The sequence below is a fragment of the Hibiscus syriacus genome, unplaced genomic scaffold (assembly GCF_006381635.1).
Source record: "Hibiscus syriacus cultivar Baekdansim isolate YM2019G1 unplaced genomic scaffold, ASM638163v2 tig00110584_pilon, whole genome shotgun sequence".
Lineage (NCBI taxonomy): Eukaryota > Viridiplantae > Streptophyta > Magnoliopsida > Malvales > Malvaceae > Hibiscus > Hibiscus syriacus.
In genome coordinates this window covers 92,107-116,523 of record NW_024062792.1, presented here as the reverse complement: position 1 = coordinate 116,523, position 24,417 = coordinate 92,107, and the positions used below count along the sequence as shown (strand labels likewise).

General features: G+C 34.6%; 1 protein-coding gene and 1 pseudogene across 2 annotated transcripts; both read right to left on the bottom strand.

Moving 5' to 3' along the window:
- Positions 1–17: 17 nt before the first annotated feature.
- On the bottom strand, positions 18–4,361 carry LOC120133577 (putative GPI-anchor transamidase). 2 transcript variants are annotated; one of them, XM_039150136.1, is made up of 10 exons: positions 4,118–4,361; positions 3,338–3,379; positions 3,110–3,254; positions 2,628–2,857; positions 2,215–2,272; positions 1,427–1,504; positions 1,169–1,257; positions 838–919; positions 369–557; positions 18–295 (listed from the first exon to the last, which is right to left on the bottom strand). In XM_039150136.1, the coding sequence occupies exons 1-10, from the start codon at positions 4,267–4,269 to the stop codon at positions 134–136; spliced, it is 1,227 nt and encodes a 408-aa protein (XP_039006067.1). In that variant the 5' UTR covers positions 4,270–4,361; the 3' UTR covers positions 18–133. The 2 variants fall into 2 exon arrangements, with proteins under 2 accessions (XP_039006067.1, XP_039006068.1); XM_039150137.1 differs by having other exon boundaries at positions 18–274.
- Positions 4,362–5,617: 1,256 nt separating this feature from the next.
- LOC120133561 lies at positions 5,618–18,252 on the bottom strand (annotated as a pseudogene).
- Between the last annotated feature and the right edge of the window lie 6,165 nt (positions 18,253–24,417).

The window sequence follows — 24,417 nt, the reverse complement described above, 5'->3', positions numbered from 1 at the left end:
TGTCGAAATCACCAAGAAAATAAGCATTTCTGCCTAGCCATAGCATAGGGGAATTGGTTTGTAGTTGTCACAAAGAAAAGACATACCAAAGCTAGCAAATACAGTCCTTTTGTTAGAAAGTGTAATAAGAAAATCACCGAACCAGCCATGTCGGAATCACCAACAAAGGAATCATTGTTACCAAGCCATAGTTCACCAGTGAATCCACATTTTCGCCCTTTCGAAACTTGTTGCAGAAAGTACTCCATGGACATTTTGAAGCACCTTCTTCACCCTGCAACGGTTGCTTGTTTCCCTGCCGTAAGGTACAGGTTACATAGAGATTAAAATAAGTAGATAGCTGCATAAGGGAGGGTAGAAACAATCACCTCAGGGTTTACGTCGTGAGTTTCTTCTTGATCATTTACTTTCATCAGCGTTCTTCTCTCGGCATGGTGCACTGAATCCAAAGACATTTGGGCTTCAAACCTGCCAGAATTCCTCCTTGAAAGGGCTTTGTAGGCTGCATCGGTGTGTATTGTTTCCATCACCGACCCAAAGAAGTTCGTAACGGGTACCTAGAGAGAAATCAACTTGGTTATACAATGCTTCGATGTTTAGTATTATGCATAGCGGTTCATCATGATAACACTGAAAACAGTACCAACAATAATAAAGGCAGTTAAAAATGCAAATTCACCAACCCGAGCATATAGCAGATAATGAGAAGCTCATTACCAGTTAGAGGCACTTGAGCCTTAAAGCTTCATCACAAAACTATTAGAGAAGTACAGAGAACAATCATCGAAAGACGTATAGAGGCAAGCATATTAGGAAACAATTTTGGGACCTCCATACCTCCTCCAAATTCCGTTTGTATAGATCTTTGCGGTAGTAGGCAGTAGACATCAACCAACTTGGATTGTAAGAACTAAAAAGACTGCAAAATAACCAGAAAACCAGAGTTCACTTTTCAGAGATGAAAATGCTTTGGGGAAGCGGCAAAAATGTCAAAAAGAAAAGCCAACTTAAATGGACGAGAATTAAAAACTTCAATCGGGAAAAACATATTGAATATAAAATTTTTAAAATACCTGAAAAGAAAAGTTCATTAACGATCTTAAGACACATCAGTGCTAAAACAAATATGGCTATCATATTACTATTACAAATTCCAAAGCTGATGTACCTGCTCAATGAGGCATTGTCATATATATTTAGCCTCTCAAAGAAAGCAAGGGTATAATAGGTGAAGCGATCAACAACAGATACACCAACCTGCGCTAAGTGAAGAATTGAATAAGAACGATAACAAGTTTGTGTAACCAGAAAACCAACCAACCAAAAACCCTATACCACTCGGGTAATATACATGACATTTTCCCCCTTCTGGGACAGCAATTTAAAGGGTGCTAAAATGATAAAACAATTTCCTTTTATCACTTACATCAGAATCCAAGTGATGTGAGTACGAGTTCTCTCCTTTCATGCTACTTCCAATAGCCAAAACACCAGGGGACTGAAGCTGCAACATAGAGAGCAAAGATCATAAATTTTGCATCAGATCAGCTATCAGATAAAGCACATTATATTGCCTACAAATATATAAGTTTCAGAATGTCTCATCTATAAGTAAACAAAAATAGTTCAGAATTGCACCAAAACAAGAATATCAGTGAGCCGATGAAACAGGCGAAGGGGAATGCCTGCCAGACAATAATTTGAAACTTCGAATAGATTAGACAGACTGCTCATAAATTTTCAAAAGATGTAAAGAAATGAAAATGTATGAGAAATATGTTGATCAGTAGTGGGGTTATAATGCGATTCCATGTAGCAAAATGACAGTAATGGATCCACACCAATAACATATCAATAGTGCAATGAATTTACTTAGAGTTAGCAGAAAATTGAATTTTTTGACAAATATATGCAGGGATGGATGCAGAATTTTATGCTAGGGGGCGAACTTATAAATTTTAGAAGGGAGGGGGGCGAAAACAGATTATCAATAGAAAATAAACAAAAATATATAAAATATAGAAGAATTTGAAAATTTCAGGGGGGCGACTGTCCCCACCCGTCCCCCTCAGTCCATCCCTGAATATATGCATTTTCTACATAACCAAATGATTGAAGAGCAACATTCCTATCTGAAATGCATGCATTTATGGCTAAAAACTGAATAATGTAATATTTGGAGAAGTAAAGCTCCATTTTGATGCAGATAAAAACCTGATTGAAGAGAGTGGCCGCTTGGCAAGTGTCCACCATTATCAACAACTCCTTAAATCTGAATTCGCAGCACCGTCAACAACACAAGTCCATTTTTACATAGAAGTTACAACTATAGACCATCAGCAAGCAAGGTGCATATAAAGCGAAAGATGAAACAAGTCCAGACACAGTTCCGAGCCCATGACACCAACGTAACTGTTAAAAGATAGTCCTTACAAGAAAAGGCAAATTCTGCCAGTTATCTAGCCTATACTTCAAAATTCTATGTTATATGAGATTTGTTCAAGAATTACAAGGAAATTGGGACAGGTACATTCCCTCATGACCTCCAAAAGTCATACAACTTCCAATTCTATAGCTTTATTCAGGAACATGTCAAGGCAGGAGTTATAAGAATATGATTTACTCACCTGTGCTTTTCTTTCATCTGTTTCACAGCATCAGCTAAATCATGACTCTGGAGTTCCTCTGAGTCTTGAAACTTTAAAAACTCGTCTCCTCCATGACCGGTCATATAAAGAAGAATGTGACTGCCTTCATCACTCAAGAGACGCTTTGATCTTGGAACAGCAGTCTCATGACGTCCAGTTAAAACACGCAAAAAATTTTCCACTGTCACTTCATAACCTCGATAATCTACCTGAGTGATGGGATTTTGGATAAATTAGGGTTGATGAAAACTCAAAAGGACAAAAGAATAACAAAAAAAATACACTTCAAGCACAATATCAACAATACACACAGAATGGAAACCTAAGACAATCAAAGTCTGGTACCACGCATGTTAACATTAGGCTAGACCAAACTACTATCCCCGATGAAACCCCGCCTCCCCACCCCACATACGCATACACAAATAAGCCAAATTAGTAATTGGTTAAAAAGAACTAACCTCAACATTATCTCCATAAAGGTTAAGTCTATGGTTCTCGTTGTTGAAAACTTGAGCAGGATACTTGTTTCTAGTGTTGCAGGCCATGTCATCTGCAAGCATGAGTATTATCCTCTCATCAGGTATTCCTAACCGCTTAACTGTCCTGAAAATCCATGTCAAGGAAAAAATCAACCAAAAAAGTTTCTAGTTGTAGCAGGAAAGAAAAATAAGCAACTGTTTGGTTACCTATACAAGGATAAAGTGTTGGCCATATGACGATAGTTAAACCTGAATGAGAAACAATCACAAAAATTAATTCAATCAACAATTTCAGGACTGTATCTAGTGCAGCCGTGTTTGACATCAAATAGTAGCAAAATTAGCAAGTTTGTGTTTTAGCCGACCTAATGCAATGAGAAAAGGGAAAGTAACCTTCTCTGGTATAAGATAACCAAAGAGAAAGCATGTATGTCATGAGAAACAAGAAATGTTATACAGGAGCAAGATCAGACCACTGCCATTACCACATATGGAACTTGCATCTGCATTTCTATCAATGAACCAGAAGCAGAAAAGCATTCACCAAAATCTACATTAACCCTCAAAACATTTTGAAATCATCAGATGGGGAATACCTCCCCAGCACAAACAAAAAGGGGAAAGCTGCTAGACAATAACACTGGAAGGCTGATAGTCAGTTGATTCATCATTATTCATTACCACTAGTTTGAGGGGTGAATCACAGTAACAAAACAGAGGCACAGAGTTCAAACGCTCAAATGAATCACATATCAAAATAGCATCTAAAAGAACACCTATATTCTCTCAACTCCAGATTGGGTTCAAACAAATGTAGCTAGAAATCCAATCATACAAAAAATTTAGGGGGGATGGGCGATGGGTTATCTTAATTATCCCAAAAAACACCATGGGTATAATTCATTTGATCCTAAAACTCAATGAAAAGAAAAGAAAAACAAAACAGGGAAATATAGAACAAAGAGTACAAAGTGAGGTTTTTATTACCAGAAACGGGAGGTGCAAACTAAGACAGCCCAGTTGTTAGTATGCATAGCAGCTTCGACGGAAGAGGAATTGAATGAAATCAAACTGTAGAGAAGCAAACATGGTAATAACAGTAAAACCAAAACTGGTTTGGAATTATTGAAAGTTTCCATCTTGAATTCCGTCGGCTTTTCTTTTCCAGTGAACTAATTGATCTGATCAAATCGTATCTCAGAAGCTTGAAGCAGCAGCGCCAGAGAAGAAAAACAAAACGACGCCGTTACCAGGTCGGGTTTCCTTTTTGGAAATTTTAATCGCATGAAAAGAGAGGACAAAACATTTGAGTTAATTTCACCATAACTCCTCAGTATGATCTTATTTTAAATTGGTTCTTAAACTTTTAAAAATCATAATTTCATCTACAAACTATGGCTCTCTTTCAAAATTGATCCCTATACTTTTGAATATTCTAATTTTAACTTAAACTATGACTCTCATTCTATATTGATCCATAAATTTTTCAACATTCTAATTTTTGGAGTCAAATTTGATATGAATAAATTAATATTTAATTTGAAATCGAATTAGATTTATGAATGAACGTGTCAGATTGAATCGAGGTGGTTAAAAATTCGACCCATTTCATCCTATCAAGTTATTTTCTGATTATTTTGAGAAAAGATGTTTAATGACGCCATGTAAGGTATACTCTCCTTCTCTCTGGGCGTTTTTTGTTTGAAGGGCATTTTGCCTTGTTTTTGGGGTTGGTCATGTCATTTTAACATCTGGGTTGTGTCATGTTAAGCATTTGGTATTCTGTCTATGGTTGTTTAATGCCTTGTTTCTGTTGTTTTAGTGGCATTCTGTTTTAAAGAAAGGATGTTTTTGAATGAGTTGTATAGTTGTTTCCTGAATATGTGATCGAATGGTTTTTTTTAAATTAATATGGGATAAGTACAATGTAGTATCTGTTTAAATATAACTCTCAACCTCTGAATACTCACACCCTGGTATCTATGGTACTGGAATTTCGGGTCCTCAAAGAATAACAAAATTCTTTTACCACGGAGACCACACGGTTCATGTTATGTGATGAATGTTGGTAGTTGAGTCATGCAGGGATAGAACTTTATCAAGCGTACAAACCTTTAAGTATATTAAAATTTAACTGTTTTAAGTATATTAAAATTTAACTGTGTAAAACTATAGGGTTTTAGGGATGTGAAATTAGACCATTAAAAGAAAATAAAATACCTAAATTATATAAGAGTTTGAAATTTCAAGAGGATGGGACTGATATCCCTAGAGCTATGAGTGGCCAAAGGGTATGGCATTTTATTCAAAGTTGTGCCTTTGTTGGCAGTGAGACAGTGGTCATGGAAAAGAACAAGCTGGAAAACTCAAATGTTATCTGCTTTAATTATTTTCCATTGCCAAAAAAGATGGAGCTAATGGTACAACAAAACTCAAAATTTAAGACAACTATGCTATGTAGGGAACTAAGACATTCCTCTTTGAATCAATGACCTGTTATATGGAAAGGAAAGTTTTGGACAAATATTTCTGATGTTAAAGCGAGATCATCCAACGCCTTAAGAGTCATTCTCAGTTAACAAGGCCGGAACCTGGAAGGGCGAATGCACCTTGGAAGAAGAGATGAAACGAATGATACGGAGAAGAAATCTGGATTGGATTAATCCGAACGTGGCAATAAGAAACTAAAGCCTGTGTTCTCACGAATCAGTGGTGGTGGTTCGATGTCTGCAATGTCTATTTGTTCCATTGACTTTGATAGGTCATCAACTGAAAATGGTATGCTGCAAAATGATCAAAGTTGTGGGAACTCAGTTTAGGAACAGGTTCAGAATTCAGATAATTTTCCAGGTAGTATTTTCAACATCTCAAATGGAATGAAACGATTGAATAGGGTATAAAAAATTTCGTAAAGCGGAAAGTAAAAGCTAACCTTGAATCGTCATCCAGCAGGAAGGAATTACTAACTGCATTGTTTGAATCTTCTGTCATCAACACTCTCATATTGGCTATTACCTAGAAGTTGATAAATGAGCTAAATCATTATTAAACTACAGGATACCTCTTTAATCTGGGTTGAGAAATTGCATCTCTAGAAACTTACATCCGGTGACACACTATGTGTGCCGTACTTGTCATCCCAATACATGGTACTAATACGATACAGCTGCTGTATACTAAGGACCTGCAGGTGGAAAATGATTTTTTTTTTAGACTTGAGATTCAGGGAAGATTTAAAAGGTAGATATAATGGTATCTAATTATATGTTACATTTTTTAAACTTACCGGACAAAGATCGTGGCTTATTTCGTCCAGTGTTTTCTTAGACTTTTGATGTATTACCTAAATCAGAAACAGATAAAGAGGATATCAGTGCACCATTTCTTTTATCGTCATAACAAGAAATGGAAAAATAGATTGAAAGTGTTATAAGAATGGGAACATACTAGAAAACCAATGGCCTGCCGAATATGCTTAAGCTCATCCCAAGCTAAACCTGCATACTGCATTTATATATCTATCAAGTTCTGCAAGTACATATCTTAGAACCAGAAAGTGTGAACTGGGAGGCTTAAGGTACCTCGTCAGTTGCCTCAGAACACCAGTGTTCAAGTTCAGCTAGTCCAGCTTTTACATATTCACCATTACTGAACGAACAACATTCTCTCCTCAACAAAAGGCTACAACAGGACAGTGTATTGATAAGGCATACGATAATTTTCTTCATACAGCAGAACAAACAAAGTATAACGCATTAAATAGCAGTATGAGCTCTAACCTGTTGAAGAGTTGAACATTGATGAACGAGAATATCTGTGTAAACACCTTACGGACTAAGAAAGGAGGTACCTGTAAAGGGGATCAAACAACATTAATCCTAAAGGAAAAGCTGTTTAATCAATGCATATCAATGGTAAATATATGAGTACTTGAAGAGCCGGCATACCTAAGCTCAACTTGGAATTTGAAAGTAAGGTTTATGCAGAAGACAAAATATAGATACAAGTAAGGGAGGATGTTTAAACTAACATGATTTTCTTTCAATTTATTCAAGAATTTTCCAAGGCTTTTTACAATCCCTTGCCAGTGTGCAATCAAAGCCTGCTGGCCTGCAGTGTTAGCAACTGATCTTGATGCTCCCTTGACTAAGCTTGCTCTGGATGTTCTTGGTGCCTATATCATTGTGTCCATATTAGTCATAAAAGTAATTCTGGTTTAGTTCTTCGGGTTATTGCCTTCACTTAACCTAATTCTGATATATATTACCTGGATGCACAGTCCAAGCAATGGTGAAATTTCTTTCTTCAGATTATCTCTGATCATCCCATATATCTTCTCCACGTATGCTGTAAGCTGTTGCTTAAAAAGCAAGGCTGGGTACTTGGCTTCAACTTGCCGTAAAGTGTCCATACCACTGGTGACAGTACCATTAATCAAGGCGAGATTGACGCCTTGTGGAGCTGCACGGAAACTCTTCAAGAAAATAACAGTAACACATGGATCAGTCGCAGAAATGAAATTTTCTGAACATCATGACTTGGCATTAGTGAGAAAGCTTTTTACCTGAGTCATTCTCCCAAACAAAGTAGCTGATGATGATCGACGTCGTTGTGGTGTCATTCCAGCAGCACCACTAGCTTTCAACGTGCGCTGGAGTAGCAAGAGAAGTGTGGAGGCATTGGATAACCAATAGGCCAAGACGTCATTGTTATCCGGTGTCTGAAATTCAAATGCCAACAAAGAGCTCAAGAATCTGAGGTTTCTGATATTATCTTTCAGAAAAGGTTAGCGTGTAAAGCTTGATATTTCAACCTCAATAGCATTTCCTATAGTCTGAATGATCCGATCGAAGACACTTGTTCTCTCAACTTCAAATGATCTCCATTGCAAAAGACATTTATATATGATACAAGCTGCAATAGGCCTGTTCCCTGCAAAGCCTAAATGTTGTGCGATACATCGAATGAGTAACTCCTGGTTTTCCTGTTGTTTCTCGTTTAGTGACTTTTGTGGTTTCTCCTCCACTTCACTTGGCTCTCTACTGTTTATGGAGCTGCTGTGAAGATCCTGTTCAAATACATTGATCGAGACGAGAATTTAGACAACAAAGAACACCATATATGGGTTTTTATTTCATTTTTTACTCCTTTTCTTGGTGATCATAATGCAAAGTTATAGCAGTGTTTACTCACAATGGGTACCCTTGGTTCTAAATGCCCACTTTCAGAACCTCTCTGCCAATCATTAGACAGCTGGTAAATTTCTTTATTTCTTTGAGACAATAAAAGTTAAAATGGAAAATTTCAGAAGTTCATTATTCTAAATACCTGCAAAATTGATCTCGAACGTCCAGAAAGGAATTTATTAGGAGTCATAGATACAGCCTGTTGTCGTAGTACTTTATTCTCCGATTCTATATTAGTGAGCTTCTCTTCTAACCTGATGTCATGTAACCATGCCAGGAAGATTTTAATGTGGTTGATATATGGAACTGAGCAAGAACATTAACTGTATAAAACATGCATTATATGTTCTTGACAGAAACAAATTGAGCATTTATAGTAAACTCGTAAGGCAAATTATTTTTCATACACTACCCTCTCAATGTATCTTGGAGTAGTTTAAATTTTTTTTCTGTTTCTTCCAATTTTTTTGCACTTTCTTCATTTGACTGTTTGAGTTCATTGTATTTTTCTTCTGCATCGTCTGCTCTCTTTTTTTCCGAGTCGAATGTGGCCTGTTGGAAATAACAACAATGTCAATATCATAAGCTCTTATTTTTCAAGTATATACAGTCTTTCTTAGAGGAAATTGTTTATCTTCAATTACTTGATCCATTAAAAGAAATAAGTACTAACTGAAGAGTAGACCTTTCTACCTTTAGGGTTTCCATTTCTTCTGTTAACGATTCAAGTTGCTTTGTATCTTCAACTAAAATTTCTCTCTCTTGAACAACAGGAGGCGCTTCTTCAACGGCTTTCTTTGCAGACTCCCGTTCTTTTTCAAGCAATTCATTGGTTTCGTCAATTGTTTTCTGCATTTCTTGCAACTGGCTTTGCAGTTTTGCTACCTCCTGGGCTTTTGCTTCTTCTAAATCAGTCTGCATAAATGGTTTCAAGCCTTTCCATGAACATATATAAAAAAAGAAGCACATAATACAAATATAATCTCAGAGTATTCCAAAACACTTAAAAGCAAATGTAATTCAAGAATGTTGACAATATGTTTCGAGACACATTGTTGCATAGATACGACCAAACAACTTCCGGTAGAACTTTCATGTTCATGTTTTAGTAGTTTTGACCACATTTTATAAATCTGCAGAATTAGACCATTACCCGTAAACGTTTCTCGAGCTGTAAACGCCATGTAAGTTCCTCCACATTCTTTTCAAGCTTATCCTTTGCTTCTTTTAGTGCACCTGTTTCCCTTGCAGCCTACATCAAAACCGAGGAAAACGGAAAGCATTAATAGAAAGAAATGAATTGCAAGTCCCATAATCTTACTGATAAAAACACAGATCAGTTGGTTAATGATATTACTTCTATAACATCATTTTATTACAGCAATACGAAACATCAGTTGATGGACATAGTGAACACAAAAAGATTCAAAACCTACGAGATAAGATGAATTATTTGAAAGAAACAAATTTTGTAAGACTATAAAAGCATATAATCCAACACACACCATTTTGAGCTTTCTAAGCTCTCGTCTAGCAACTCTTCCCCTCCACCTGGTTTGTGTCACTATACATCCTCTTATGAGCTTCTTATAATATTTGACAGCTCTACAACAGCGCCATTGAGCCTGCAATGTTTCATTTATCCAAATTAAACAAGGACTACTCTGAAATGGATAGACAAGAGGCAAAATTTTCAAGCAACCTAATATGATTTAGAATATAACCTGAACCAATGTTGCAGCTTTATTTAACTTCCTGGATCTGAGTTCCTCACGAGCAGTCATTACCCTTATGCCTGTCTGTAAGACAAGGGCAGATACGTGGAGTTTCTTATAGGCTTGTCTTGATTGGTACTTCCTTGTGTTCTTCTGAATTTTCAAAGCTGCAGCCTGCCTTCTCTTATTACCATAAACTCTGCAAGCCAATCTTCCTGCAGATTTATATGTAAGGCAGTTTATTAACATGCTAGATGCATCAGTTCCTCTATATCTGCTTTCCTATTACCCATAGAAAAGTAGCTCGAAATAAACAACAAGATACTATTGAAAGCTACCAAAGCATACACTAAAAGACCGAGCTCATTTCGTAGATTTATTTTTGACACTCACCTCTACATATAGCCTGAAGATTAACAGAGGCCTTTCGTATTGCAAGGAATCTTTTACGAGATATATGAGTACAAATGCGCCGCTGTATGATTTTGGCAGCAGAATTGAGTATTTCTGCCCTCTTTGAGTCTAGTTCTGCCATCTGACCAGCTCTCAGAAAGACCTTTGTTATGCCTATCTGCAAAAACCATTTTGTGGTCAATAAGTGTTGCTTCTTACTGCAATATTACAAATACAAAGTACCAATGTATGCAATTTTCGGTTCCTAAAGCTACAGAGAAGATGCTAAAGGACATATGCCAATTGTTAGACCAGTTCCAATGGTTGCATTAAAATTGTTGTATTACCTGATATCCTTGAAGTCCAGACTTGTCCAAAATCTTTTGGCACGCAACCTTTTCATCGCAGCTGCTTACAGATAAAACCAATGATAAGAGCATTGAATTTAGTTTTTAATTTCAATCAGCAGAGTGCAACAGTAAAGTCTTAACTCGAACATCCACCGTCAAACAGAATTACACCATTTTCATGACAGCTAATCACGATTTTAAACCAAAATAGATCACTTACTTTCCTTCCAAAGCCTCTGGAAGAAGAATCCCGAATCGATTAATGAATTCAAAGAAAGGTCTTCGTGTTGGATATCCGGCCATACTGATTCTGATTGCCTCTAGAACACCCTAAAAGACCAACTTCTAGTTAAAAGGAAAACATCTAAGCAACAAGAAAAGATAGCTTTTACAAACCAGTTCTAATCAAATCATAAAATAAGAAATCTGCACTCACGCTGCAGCGAAGTTGTTGCATGACATTGACATTTTCAAATATAGCAGGTTTAAGTAGGTTGTTCGGCTTTACACATCGGATGTAGTGAGGTTCCGTAGAATTTAATGTTTCCATTAAAGATTGTAGTTGTAGCTACAGCATCATTTATCAAGAAAGTGTTAATCCACAAGTTCTTGCAGTATATAACGAGATATATGAGGCAGTGTAAAAGATGATTCAGTTGATAGAAAGGGACTATACCAAAATCATGAAGACAAACATAAAGCAAAACTACCTTAAAACGAGAACCGATCGAGGAAAACTTGGATGATTTTGATGTTTCTTCTGGAAGTGGAGGGAAAAGGCCTGCTACAAACGAACACTTGGAAGCATTCAACAAGTCTTGATGTTCAGGAACCACATAATCCTTGTTTTTGTCCAGAAATTGATCAGATTGGTACTGGACCTGGAAAAGAATGTTGTTAGAAATCATAATTGACATATCAGCTCAACTATTTACCCGTAAACACTTTGCTAATGGAACATACGTCTCCAGCATAATGAGCAATGGTGAAATCAGTGCGAGACAGTTTCGGCTTAATGAATCTCTTGTGGTTCTTAAACGTCTGATAAAGCTTGTTTGCAAAAGTTTCATGAGTTGATTTTGGGAACATGCTGATAAATAAATAAAGTGTAATTAATAAGACAGTAATTATTCTTTTCATCAACTAGCAGCTTAAACAGAAGTTATTTAATGAATTACAGACAAATTTCTTTGAGAAGTAGCAAAATTTTGAAGCAAATACATGAAAGAACAATATTGTACCAAGCTTCATCTAGAAGAGCAACAATTCCTCCAGGTTTCTGCCAACATAAGAAGGAAAATATATATAAGAGGGAAAATATATATATATATATATCTCTTTAAGTAAAATAATCAAGAAAAATAGAAATGAAAAAAAGTAATGGTCAACATGTATTATGTTTAGGGGATTAACCTTTTCAATAAGGTCTAGGACATCCTTATTATCAACAAATTCGATGTAGCTCCAATTGATCTCCTCTTTTTTGTACTCTTCTTGCTCCATCTTAAACACATGCTGAAAAATATAAACCAGAAACACTTAATTTATAGTTTCTGACTGAAAAATAGATCAAATGGACAACATGATTTTAAGACCTTACCTGATTGAAATGCTGTTGCAACTTCTCATTTGTGAAGTTAATACAGAACTGCTCAAAGCTGCACGGTGAGATACCATGAAATGAAGTCATAATTCTTCTTAACTGATTTAAAAGGTAGTTTTCTGAAATATCTCAAATACAATAGTCCATCAATTTATAATGGCTACAACCATTGAGCATACCTGTTAGACTTAAAGCTTTCGAAACCATATATGTCGAGGACTCCTATTAAAAATTTCGAGTTTGGATCTTGTCCTATTGAATTATTAATTTTATCCACCAACCTGCATACAAGGAGATACAACTTAGCATTATCTCGGCATCATAAATTGTTCTGCTTTGCCTTATCATGTGAGATTATCTCATGTTGAAGCTTCTCACCAGTCAAACAATCGTGAATAAACTGTTTTAGCCAAGCCATCCCTGCTAATTGTAGCGCTTGAGGATCGGACTTCTCTTTATAACCTCCTCGGGCGTGACCATAACACGCTTACACAATGCATCTTCTAAGGCCTTAGCATCACACCTGAAATGAAGTGAAGTGAAAATAATTAAATGAATATGAAAGTGACGATACCATAAAATACGACCTTGTGACATGAAGAAAAAGAACATACATGAGAAGCTCTGCTGTTGTTTGCAGATGGAACTTAGCCTGGTCATCTTTTGGAAGTGATGAGTCAGCTTCCTTTCCTTTAGAAAAAACAATGTTCCCAAGATGAAGAATTGCAGCAACAACTCTGAAAATGGCTTCCTGATAAAGAAAAAGGACTGTCATTCCTTGTTTTTATCAAAAAGCAGATGAATACTTGCAGCTTGAAGATTTATACCTGCTCCTTGTCACTAATCCCGACGATATCCATAGCCCCGTGTCGCAAGATCTTGGGCATCACTTACACCGACCAGTTCAAAGCACTTTGACTGGTTAAGATAGTGATAGTTTTTGGGGCTTCCCAACTTGTATTTCTCAACTTCCTGCTAACGATCGTAACTTAAGTAATATAGCTAATATTCATCATTAGTCAGATAATCTCACAAGAAGCCGGAAAATTACCTCCTGCGGTGCAGCACAAAGAAGATAAAAACAGTGGTAGTTGCGCTCAGGGTCGGAAACTTGGCAAACACGAGACCTCTCTAGAAGGTAAGTTCTGATGGCAGCTCCTGATATTCTTCCATGTTTATCAAATTGGATCTCAACAAATTTACCAAAACGACTGCACCAGCATCAGTATTAAGAAAGATTAGTTTCAAACCATATATTGTAGATTGGTGCAGATAACGGAAAATTAGGTAATTATATTCTCAAATATCTAGTTGCTAATATAAATTTAACAATAATGTAATTGTTGATTTTGTGTAATTAACTAATTTTATAATTTTTTTTCTAGATTAGATTATCTTTGTAATCTGTAAATAAGTACCACTTTTATCAATATCAACATAAAGAAATACAGAGAATTTCTTCTTCTCTATATATACCGTTATTCTACATGGTATTAATTTAGATTAGTCAATCCTTTAAACCCCAGTCAAATGACTACCAAAATATCCTCGAGATCAGTAATTCCAGTTTGATTTTCACAGCTCATGAATATATATATTTTTCTTTGCCTTTATGAATAATAACAATGGCTTAGGAGCATGAATTGTTGATTATAGGACATCAGATTATATGACACGAAACATTATCCTAAACTAAAATTTTATAAGATCATTTTTTCATTCTCATATCATGACAGTAGCTGTGTCATTATCACTAATCGAAGGAAGTATTCAATCTAGATTAACCAAGATCTTTACTTAAACTCCGTTCTTTATGTTCAATCACTACTTGCAATCTTTTGTCGGTTAGTAAAATCACTAATGAAATGAAGTGTCCAACTAAATTTATTATGAACGGCTGTGAATTTCAAGCACTGGATTCAAAAAAGTGATTGGAAATGTGTGATTGTCTGGTAGCCTCTGCATCATTCAAGGATAATTTCTTCCTATAAGGCAAATCAACTCAAGTCTACCTTTTCAGTTTAGTAGTGTTAAATATGAATTTTCTCTTAATGTTAGTTAGATTATGTTATGACATTTTAGGTTAGGACACCCAATTTTTTTTTATCTTGCAAGATCGTTCCCTCAAGTATTCATTCAGAACAAACTCAGTTCTCTTACTTGTGATGTCTGCCAACTTGCAAAACTTACAAAACACATTTATCTTCCTTCTACTTACAAATCATCTAAATCCTTTTTCAGTTATCCGCATTGACATTTGGAGTCCTTCACCACTTAAGAATACTAATAGTTGAATGTGGTTTGTTTCTTTTATTTCAAGAGTTACTTGAACTTTTTTAATGAAAGAGAGATATGAAACATAAGAGAAATTCAAGATCATAGAATGCTTGAAAAATAATTTCAGTGTGAAATAAGAAATTTTCATAGTGATAATGGGAGGAAATACTTTGTCAAAGTTTTAGGCATACTGTAATGAAAAAGGGATAATTCAGATTAGTTCATGCGTAGATACCCTACAATAGAGTGAGATTGCTGAGAGAAAGAATCGATATCTTTTAGAAGTTACTAGGTCCTTATTTTTTTCTAGTAACTTCCTAAACATTTTCGGGGAGAGACACTTCTTACTGCCACATACTTTATTAATGGGATGTCTAACAAAACTTCAAAATTTCAGACACCTGGAGAAATATTCCTCGAGAACTTTCCTTTTTTCAAGCCATGTCTTCTATACTCCCTTTTCGAGTGTTTGGATGGACTACTTTTGTTCACAACCATTCCCAATTTAGGTCTAAGTTAGATCCTGAGTCTATCAAAATCATATTTTTAGGATATTCTTCAATTAAGATGGGTTACAAATATTACTCTTCTGTCACACAAAAATTTTATATATCCATGGGTGTTAAATGTTTTGAACATACTCTATTTTGTTTACTAAGATTAAAATTCAGGGGGAGAATTTGAGTGAATTTCAGGTCAACACTAATCTCCAGCCTTTTGAAAACTCTTTTGGATTGCAATCTATGTTCTAACATTCTTTCTCACCAAATTCGCAGTATATTTCTCAACTTCCAACATTATTAGAAATGCCTCCACTCAAACTACAATCATCTTTCAGAACTTGTTCTTCTAAATATTCCTTCAACACCTTCACCGAGTCAAAATTCCCCAAAAATTTCTCAAGGTAACTAAATCTCACTTTAGATAAAGGAACGTATTGTTTACAACAGAAGGCAAAAACATAAGTCTATCTCAGAGGCTGTCACATAACCTGGAATTTTCCAAGAGCTGGACTTGAGTCCAATTGCCTCTAAGGAAGGAAGTATCACTTCGATTCTAACCTAGTTGCCACAAGAAAAAAATATTGTTGGTTGTAAATGAATATTTATTGTGAAGTAAAATCAAATGCCAGTGTTAAAATATTTAAGACAAAGCAGGTGGCTAAGGGCTTTACTCAATCCTATGGCATTAACTACCATGAGACATTTGCTCAAGTAGTCAAACTAAATACAGTTAAAGTTTTGCTCAACTTAGCTATAAACGAAAACTAGGAACTACATCAGCTAGATATCAAGAATGCATTTTTGAATGAAAATTTGAAGAAATAAGTGTACATGAGACTACCTCCAAGAATGGAACAAAACAAAAGAACTCAATGGTTTGCAAATTAGAGAAATCTCTTTATGGCCTGAAACAATCTCTTAGAGTCTAGTTTGAGAGGTTCACCAAAGTCATAGTTAAAAATGGTTATAAATAGTGTCAGACAGATCATACATTGTTTATAAAGATGATTTCAAGGAAGAAGAAAGCCATCCTCATTGTTTATGTAGATGATATCACCATCATTAGAGATGATTATGCCGAAACTATTAATCTAACGAAAATGTTGGTCAGTGAATTTGAAACTAAAGACCTGTGAAGTTTAAGGCATTTCTAAGGGATGTAAGTTATGAGATTAAAGGCTGATATTCTCATCTATCAGAGAAAATATATTTTGGACTTATTGTTTGAAGCTAAAATTTTAGGATGTAAGTCAGCAGAGACTCCAATGGAAGTTAATATAAAATTAAGAAGAGAAGAGGTGGAAAGTGCGGTAAACAAGGAGCAATACCAAAGATTGGTAGGTAAATTGATTTACCTTTCTCTCACCAGACCTGATATTACCTTCTTGGTAAGCATAGTGAGCCAACATATGACAAATCCAAGAGAAAAACATGGAGGCATTAAACAAGATTCTAAGGTATCTAAAAATGACTCCCGATCATGGTCTAATTTTCAAAAAAAAAAAAAAGGAGATAAATCAGTGAAATTATTTACAGACTCAAGTTGGGTTAGGGAGCTGACTGATAAAAGGTCTACCAATGGTTATTGTTTTCTGATTTGTGGAAATTTAGTCACCTAGAGAAGCAAGAAATAATCAGTTGTTGCTAGAAGTAGTGCAAAAGATGAGTAGGGCCCTTGCACTTGAAATTTGAGAAGGTGTATGGTTGAAGAGGTTGCTAGTTGAATTAGAAATAAGTCAAGACAACAAGTTGTGATAGTCAGTCTGCAATCAGTATAGCTAAAAATCTAGTTCACCATGATAAAACTAAGCATGTAGAGATTGATCGACATTTCATCTAAAAAAAAAAAGGTTAATAATAGTATAGTAAAGCTGAACTTGGTTTCTACTAAAAATCAGCTAGCTCATATCCTCACCAAAGCACTCTCGAGTTATCTTTGATGAATTACATTCAAGTTGGGAATCTATAATGTATACTCACCTACTTGTGGGGGTGCAGATTGGCGCAGATTGTGAAAAAAATAGGGAATTATATTCTCAAATATCTAGCTACTAACATTTAGGGATTTAATAATATTGTAGGTACTGATTTTGCATAATTAGACGATTTTATGTATATTAGATTAAACTTTATTTGTAACCTATTAATAGGTTCCACTTTTACCAATATCAACATAAAGAAATACAGATAATTTATTCTTCTCTACACACACCACTATTCTACATATATTGTTCTATATAATGAACATTAAATGCTATTAATCATCAATTGGATACAAAGAAGCAAATGAATATCCTTCCTTAGGAGTTATTTTCTACAAGGGAGTCTTACCTGGAGTTGTTATTTCGAACAGTTTTAGCATTGCCAAATGCTTCAAGAACTGGATTAGACTGCATTCAGGTAGAATAATGTTCTTATCAGTTATCATGCAAGAAATCAGGGAGACCCATGTTCGATGGAAGGTAACACGAGTTAAAGTTATCGATCATACTTCAAGAACTTGTTGTTCAACTGTCCGTCCTTCGGTGGCAACTCTGCCACCTAGATAGGCAAGGTATCGCATAAGCATCTTGGTGGTCTCGGTTTTACCTGCTCCACTTTCACCACTAACCAGAATTGAATTACTTTTTCCTTCATTAACCATTGCCCTGATTGAAGTTAAATAATTCTTTAAAATTTGTTCATCGATTGCCAAAAAAGATGCATAGAGTAAAGAAGAAGAACAATAACCTGTATGCAACATCAGCAACCGCGAAAACATGGGGACTTAGTTCTCCAAATGGGGCTCCCTTGTATTGTTCCATCATGTGAGAACCATAGATGTGTGCCAATTTTTGGAAAGGATTAATAGCAATCAATATATTTCCTGTATATGTCTGCCATCACCAGTATGCCAAATATTAATATAAAGAAAAACCCCGAAAAAGAAAAACTAACAGCTGTGATTACATAAAGAGAAAGCTTACATAAATTTCATTGAGTTCATATCTATTTTTCAGATTCTGCAAAACTCCAGGTTCATGTAGATAAGATAGCTTTGTCATGTCATCAACTCCACCAGGAGCAGCTTCCATGTCTTTCGGATATATTTTTGATAATTTCGATACCAGCTTCCAACATGACAATAGTCAATCTCAGTACGAGGAAAACCCAAGTAAAATACATTTTACGTAACACTACTAAACCCTGTTTAGACACTTCAATTTTCTTCATACACGTATTTGAACATGGTTACAAGAGCATGATCTTCCATATATATATAAAAAAACTCAGAAAACAATGGAAGTACCCAAGCCGAACATATAGTCGAATACATTACACTCATCCCAAAATCCGGGTAAGAGAAGTTGGTTCATATAGGAAATGAAGCATACCTTTTTTCCATTAGAGGTGTTAATCTCGGCATCTTTTCCGGTAATTTTCGAAACCACCCCATCGATCCAAGATACATCAGGGTCTTCAGCCCAAACGTGAGAACCTACAGTGATATTTACAGTTGCCTGCGATCAAAAGTATCAAAATCATCATTAACATTATGCAAAGAATTTTTTTCTTTTCATATGCACACACACAACAACAACAACAACAACAACAACAACAAAGCATGAACTTCTATCAGCTTGTAATACTAATTACAACATGCATCCATACAACCACAATGTACATCGAGTCAAAAGTTTGAATCTTAACATAAAAAGAATAAGAACGGGAATAAAATCGACTAGTATCCGAAGATCGGGTTACCATTGTTAAGTTCTCAATCTGAATCCTACCAATGTGTGATTAGTTTCTTCCTTGAAGCAGACCTTAGATCTAACTCCGAAAATTGGAGCATGGCTGGAAAACGAATTCACTTCCTAACCAAAACTTTTGCCTCTTAATTCAATAGACCCAAAGTTGAAAGATCAAAAAGAAGGAAACAACCCAAGTTGCCAACGAGTTTATTTGATTGCAAGAACATTAAGCTCCCAAAACATAGTCGAGATTTCCCCCCAATTTCCTGTAAAAGAAACCGAAAAACAGTGCAATGTGAATGTAATTAACTTCTGGGGAAAATTAGAGAGTCGGAGAGAAAAGAGTGGCGAATCATATGTGTTGTGAATGATGGGTTTGTTGAGAATCTGACATTGTTCAATGATACCGTTATGTTCGGTATTTATTTTACCTTTGTTTGCGCGCCAAATTCGTGGCTTCTAACCATGCGACTTGCTTAATCTCGTGGGAATACATGGTTATTTTACAGACAATGATACCGTGAAGAAAAAAATTAATTAAAATGGAAGGCTAGATTTATTAAAATCATTAAGAATTTAGGGTTCTTCATCAACCAGTCATTTTCTTTTTAAATTAAATGGGATTTTGAGTTCTTTCGATCATAAACGCAATGTTGAATTTGTTTTCAATCGCATAAGTATACAGGATCTGATTTCCGCAATTTCACGTACGAATAGCCTAGCTACGGAATCAAGAAAATTGAAAAATCGATTCGAATCGAATTATGCAATTCAGTTTGAATTTTTCAATTTGCGGTTAAGTTACAATTTTTCTACATGTAAATCGTTTGAATCGAATCAAACCGAATTAAAAAATATAAAAGAAACTACATATCCAAAACAAATTCATTTTGGATTTATTATAAGACAAACTTAAATAAATAAAATATTAAAACTAATACTAATTTTATAAATTTAAATTTATATATTACTCTCGACTGAAACTTCGTATTCGTTTCTTTTTAGAGGTTGAGTTTGAAATATAATGAACAGTCAAAAACCACAAAACCTAATCAAATCGAACCGAATCGAAAATCGTGATTTTTGTGTCATTCCGTTTCAATTTTTAAAAACCTGCAAAGTACAATTTCTTTCATATTTAGTGAAAATCTGAATCGAATCGAACCGAATACACCCTTACGTACAATTGGTCTTCGCATTGTCCGATTATTAATAGTTTATGTACGAATAAATAGAATGATTATTTTATGATAAATCAATAATATTAGCGCTTCTAATATAATTTTTCAAATATTAGTAATCAAAATAAAAGGCTATTAACATATTAATGACATTATATTCATTTTATCCTTTTATTTATTGACATAGTAACAACTTTCAATTTTTTTTTTGTTAATCTCGAGTAAATACAAAGCAATATATATTTAAAGAAAACTCTAAACCTTTCGATATTGAATGATCACAACTTTCAATATTTATTATTTTTTTAATTTAATTCTATTTAAGAATTTAAGAAAAAGATTTAATTACGTTATGTATTCATAAATTATGTCCCTCATTTAAATAGGCCCCTATTCATTTAAACAATCTAATTTCATCTTCAACCTATGACTCTCAATCTAAATTTGGTCCCCAAACTTTTTGACATCCCAAATTCATCCTCAAACTTTTGAATGATTTAAGAGCTGTTATTGGAATGTTCAAAAGTTTAGGATCAATTTAGAATGAAAGTCGTAGTTTGGTGATGAATTTAAAATATTTAAAAGGTTAGAAACTAATTTAAAATGAGACTCATAACTTAGAGATGTATGATGTAATTAACTTTTGAAAAAACTAAATTACCTCTAATTTTTAATCAAATTAATATGATTTTAACATAAACAATAATTAATATGTTAGTTTTTTATATCTTTGATATGATAATTTACGTGACAATTCAAACGCGAAGATAAAATATAGTCAGGAATGGATTAAGGTGGCTAGTGGGGGCGGTTGCCGCCCTTAAAATTTTTAAATTTTATATATTTTAGATATATTTTTATTGAAAATTTATTTTCGACTTCTTAGATTTTTTTAAGTTTGTCTCTTCTTAAAATTTTATAAATTTGTCCCATAGCATAAAAAATTATTTTTGTCTTTGAATATAATGAATGTATATATAAATTAACAAGAAGTTATATAAAGATATATCAATTTACAAAAACTCAATGTAAATGTAAACAATTAAAATTAAGGTTTTAAGTTCAAGTTAGGTGAAATTATCTAGAGATTTGATTTAATTTGACTTCAAATATAATAATGATTCTTAATTTCTAATAACTATAAGATATAAAGGAATATCAGAACAAAAGATCATAGAGGTGTCAGGGACAGGCGTATGATTGTAATTTAGGGAGGGCGTATTTGAATTTTTAAAATTTCAAGGGAGGTGAATTTAAATTTATAAAATTTCATGGGTAAAAATAATTTTTCAATAGAAAATACTTAAAAAAAATCTAAAATATAAAGGCGACCGTCTGCCTCAGTCCGTCTTGCATAGAGCTGGGTGCAATGGAGAAGGAAGAAACTCATAATTTTCACGTGCAATCTCTTCAAATGACCATCAAAATCCATCCACTGATAAGTAAAACGAAAACTAAACAAAGTTAAGCAGAGTTTGAAAGATGAGACCCTACAAATTTACATATTTAGATTACTATAAGATGCAGTGTCTCTCACTTGAAACGTAAGGCCAAAATTCTGATGATGAATCAAACCACCATATGTCCAACCGTCGTTACCTTTCAGTTCCTCTCGTCGGCCGCTTTCAAGTAAAGGGTTTCACCCCCATCACCTCCCTGACCACCGGAGCTTCCTCCCCGGCCTTCAGCCGAGCCGCCCCTCCCAATATCTTGCTTGCCACCATGGATGCCTTCTCTCGAAGAACCGCGTCCGAAATCTGGAAACCCTCCAGCACCAAGTGCTCCACTGCCACCTGCAGTGCTGGACACAGTTTGCAGCATGTGAAGGCCACCAGAGCTCATGCCGAGCTGACCGGAGGACCTCTTGAATATGATCAGTAGTGACGTTGTTGGGATAATAAGCTGCTATCATGGGCTGCATCTGCATCAGCTTCTATATGATCAGTAGTGACGTTGTTGGGATAATAAGCTGCTATCATGGGCTGCATCTGCATCAGCTTCTGCTGCATTTTCTTCCTTTATTATCCCCCCCCCCAAAACATTCTCAAAAAATAAAAAGTAAAAAATGTACGTTCGTCTCTTCCCTTTTTGTATGCAAAGAAAAAGAGAAAATTAAGGTGGCGTTTGGTTAAGAAGGATATTTATGAGAGAATTAGAATTTGTGAAGGAATTGAAATCTGAATCTAAAACCTGTTTGGTTGGCAGGAAATTGAATTGGAATCCAATTCCATATTCTGTTTAGTTCGCAGACATGTCAGATGAATTTGATTTCAGTAATGTAAAATAACATAATTGCTATTCTTTTTTTTTTTACTTAATTTTAGTTTGTTTTATAACTTACATGTATCAATATATTATAAAAATTTTAAAAATATTAAATTTGTATTTTATTGATTGATTATTCATTTCAATAAATTATAAAAATCATACTAATAAACATCATAAGTTAAAATCATCCTAATTAGGGATGGCCATGGTTCGAGTTGGGTCGGGTTTTTGGTCCACCCGACCCGACCCAAGAACAAGGGAACCTCCACCTGAGACCCGACCCGACCAAAATAAAGTTTCACCCGACCCGACCCGACCCAAATATATGAATTAGAAATTCGACCCGACCCGAAATAATAAAAAATATTTTTATTCAATAAAAACAGTGACTTAATTGAAAAAAATTATATATAGAGGGGTATTATTGTAATTATTCCTAAATATATAGGGTAAAATTATATATTTTTTCAGTTCAGGTCGGGTATTTTTCACCTTAAACCCGAACCCGATTCAAATATCAAACTTAAAAAAACCGACCCGACCCGAACCTGATTTTTTTTTTAAAAATCCGATCCGATCCCAAATTTTTTTATAAAAAAATCCGACCCGAATATCAAAAGATTGATGAGGGTAGTATGATCAAATTTCACATTCCCTCCTCTAAGGTGTCGTTTGGTTGGATGGAATCCCTTGGAATTGGGGAGAATTAGAATCCAATTCTACCACTTCCCCATGTTTGATTCAAGTTTTCCAATGGAATTTGAATCCCTCATGGCTTCAACTTTCCATCAAATGAGGAAAAGTGAATTCCATCCATTCTTGGATGGAATTCAATTACCTTGTTGGAGGGAATTGAAATTTGACCATACTACCCTCATCAATCTTTTGGTAATTTATTCATGTATTTAATAAAAAATATTTTTTTATTATTTCGGGTCGGGTCGGGTTGGGTTTCTAATTCATATATTCGGGTCGGGTCGGGTGAAACTTTATTTTGGTCGGGTTGGATTTTTTAAGTGTGATATTCGGGTCGGGTCGAGTTCGGGTTTAGTGTGAAAAATATCCGACCCAAAAATATATATAATTTTACGTTGTATATTTAGGAATAATTACAATAATACCCCTATATATATATTTTTTAAATTAAGTCACTGTTTTTATTGAATAAAAATAACTTTTATTATTTCGGGTCGGGTCGGGTCGGATTTCTAATTCATATATTCGGATTGGGTCGGGTGAAACTTTATTTTGTTCGGGTCGGGTTTTTTAAGTGTGATATTCAGGTCGGGTTGTGTTTTTTTTAAGTGTGATATTCGGGTCGGGTAGGGTTCGAGTTTAGGGTGAAAAAACTGGACCGACCCGAAAAAAATATATAATTTTACCTTATATATTTAGGAATAATTACAATAATACCCCTCTAAATATAATTTTTTTCAATTAAATCAATATTTTTATTGAATAAAAATAATTTTTTTATTATTTTGTGTCGGGTCGGGTCGGGTTTCTAATTCACATATTGAATAAAAATAGTTTTTGGTATATTTTTTTGTAACTAATTAACATACTCCGATTGGAATGTATCGAAATATTACTCTATCTTTTGGTAACTTATTAACATATTTTGATTGCGATGATTTTAACTTATGATGTTTATTAGCATGATTTTTATAATTTATTAAAATGAATAATCAATCAATAAAATGAAATTTTAATTTTTTTTAATTTTTTTTATAATATATTTCTACATGTAAGTTGTAAAACAAACTAAAATAAAGCAAAAAAATAAGAAGGGCAATTCTGTCATTTTACATTACTGAAATCAAATTCATCTGACATGTCTGCGACCCAAACAGAATATGGAATTGGATTCCAATTCCATTTCCTGCCAATCAAACAGAATATGGAATTGGATTTCAATTCCTTACAGATTTCAATTCCTTCACAGATTTCAATTCCCTCATAAACATTCCAGCGAACCAAACGCCACCTAAAGGATTTCAATTCCATCATGTTATGGATGGAATATAGTTTCCCTCCCTTGATGGAATTGAATTCTAATTCTCCCTTTGAAAACTTG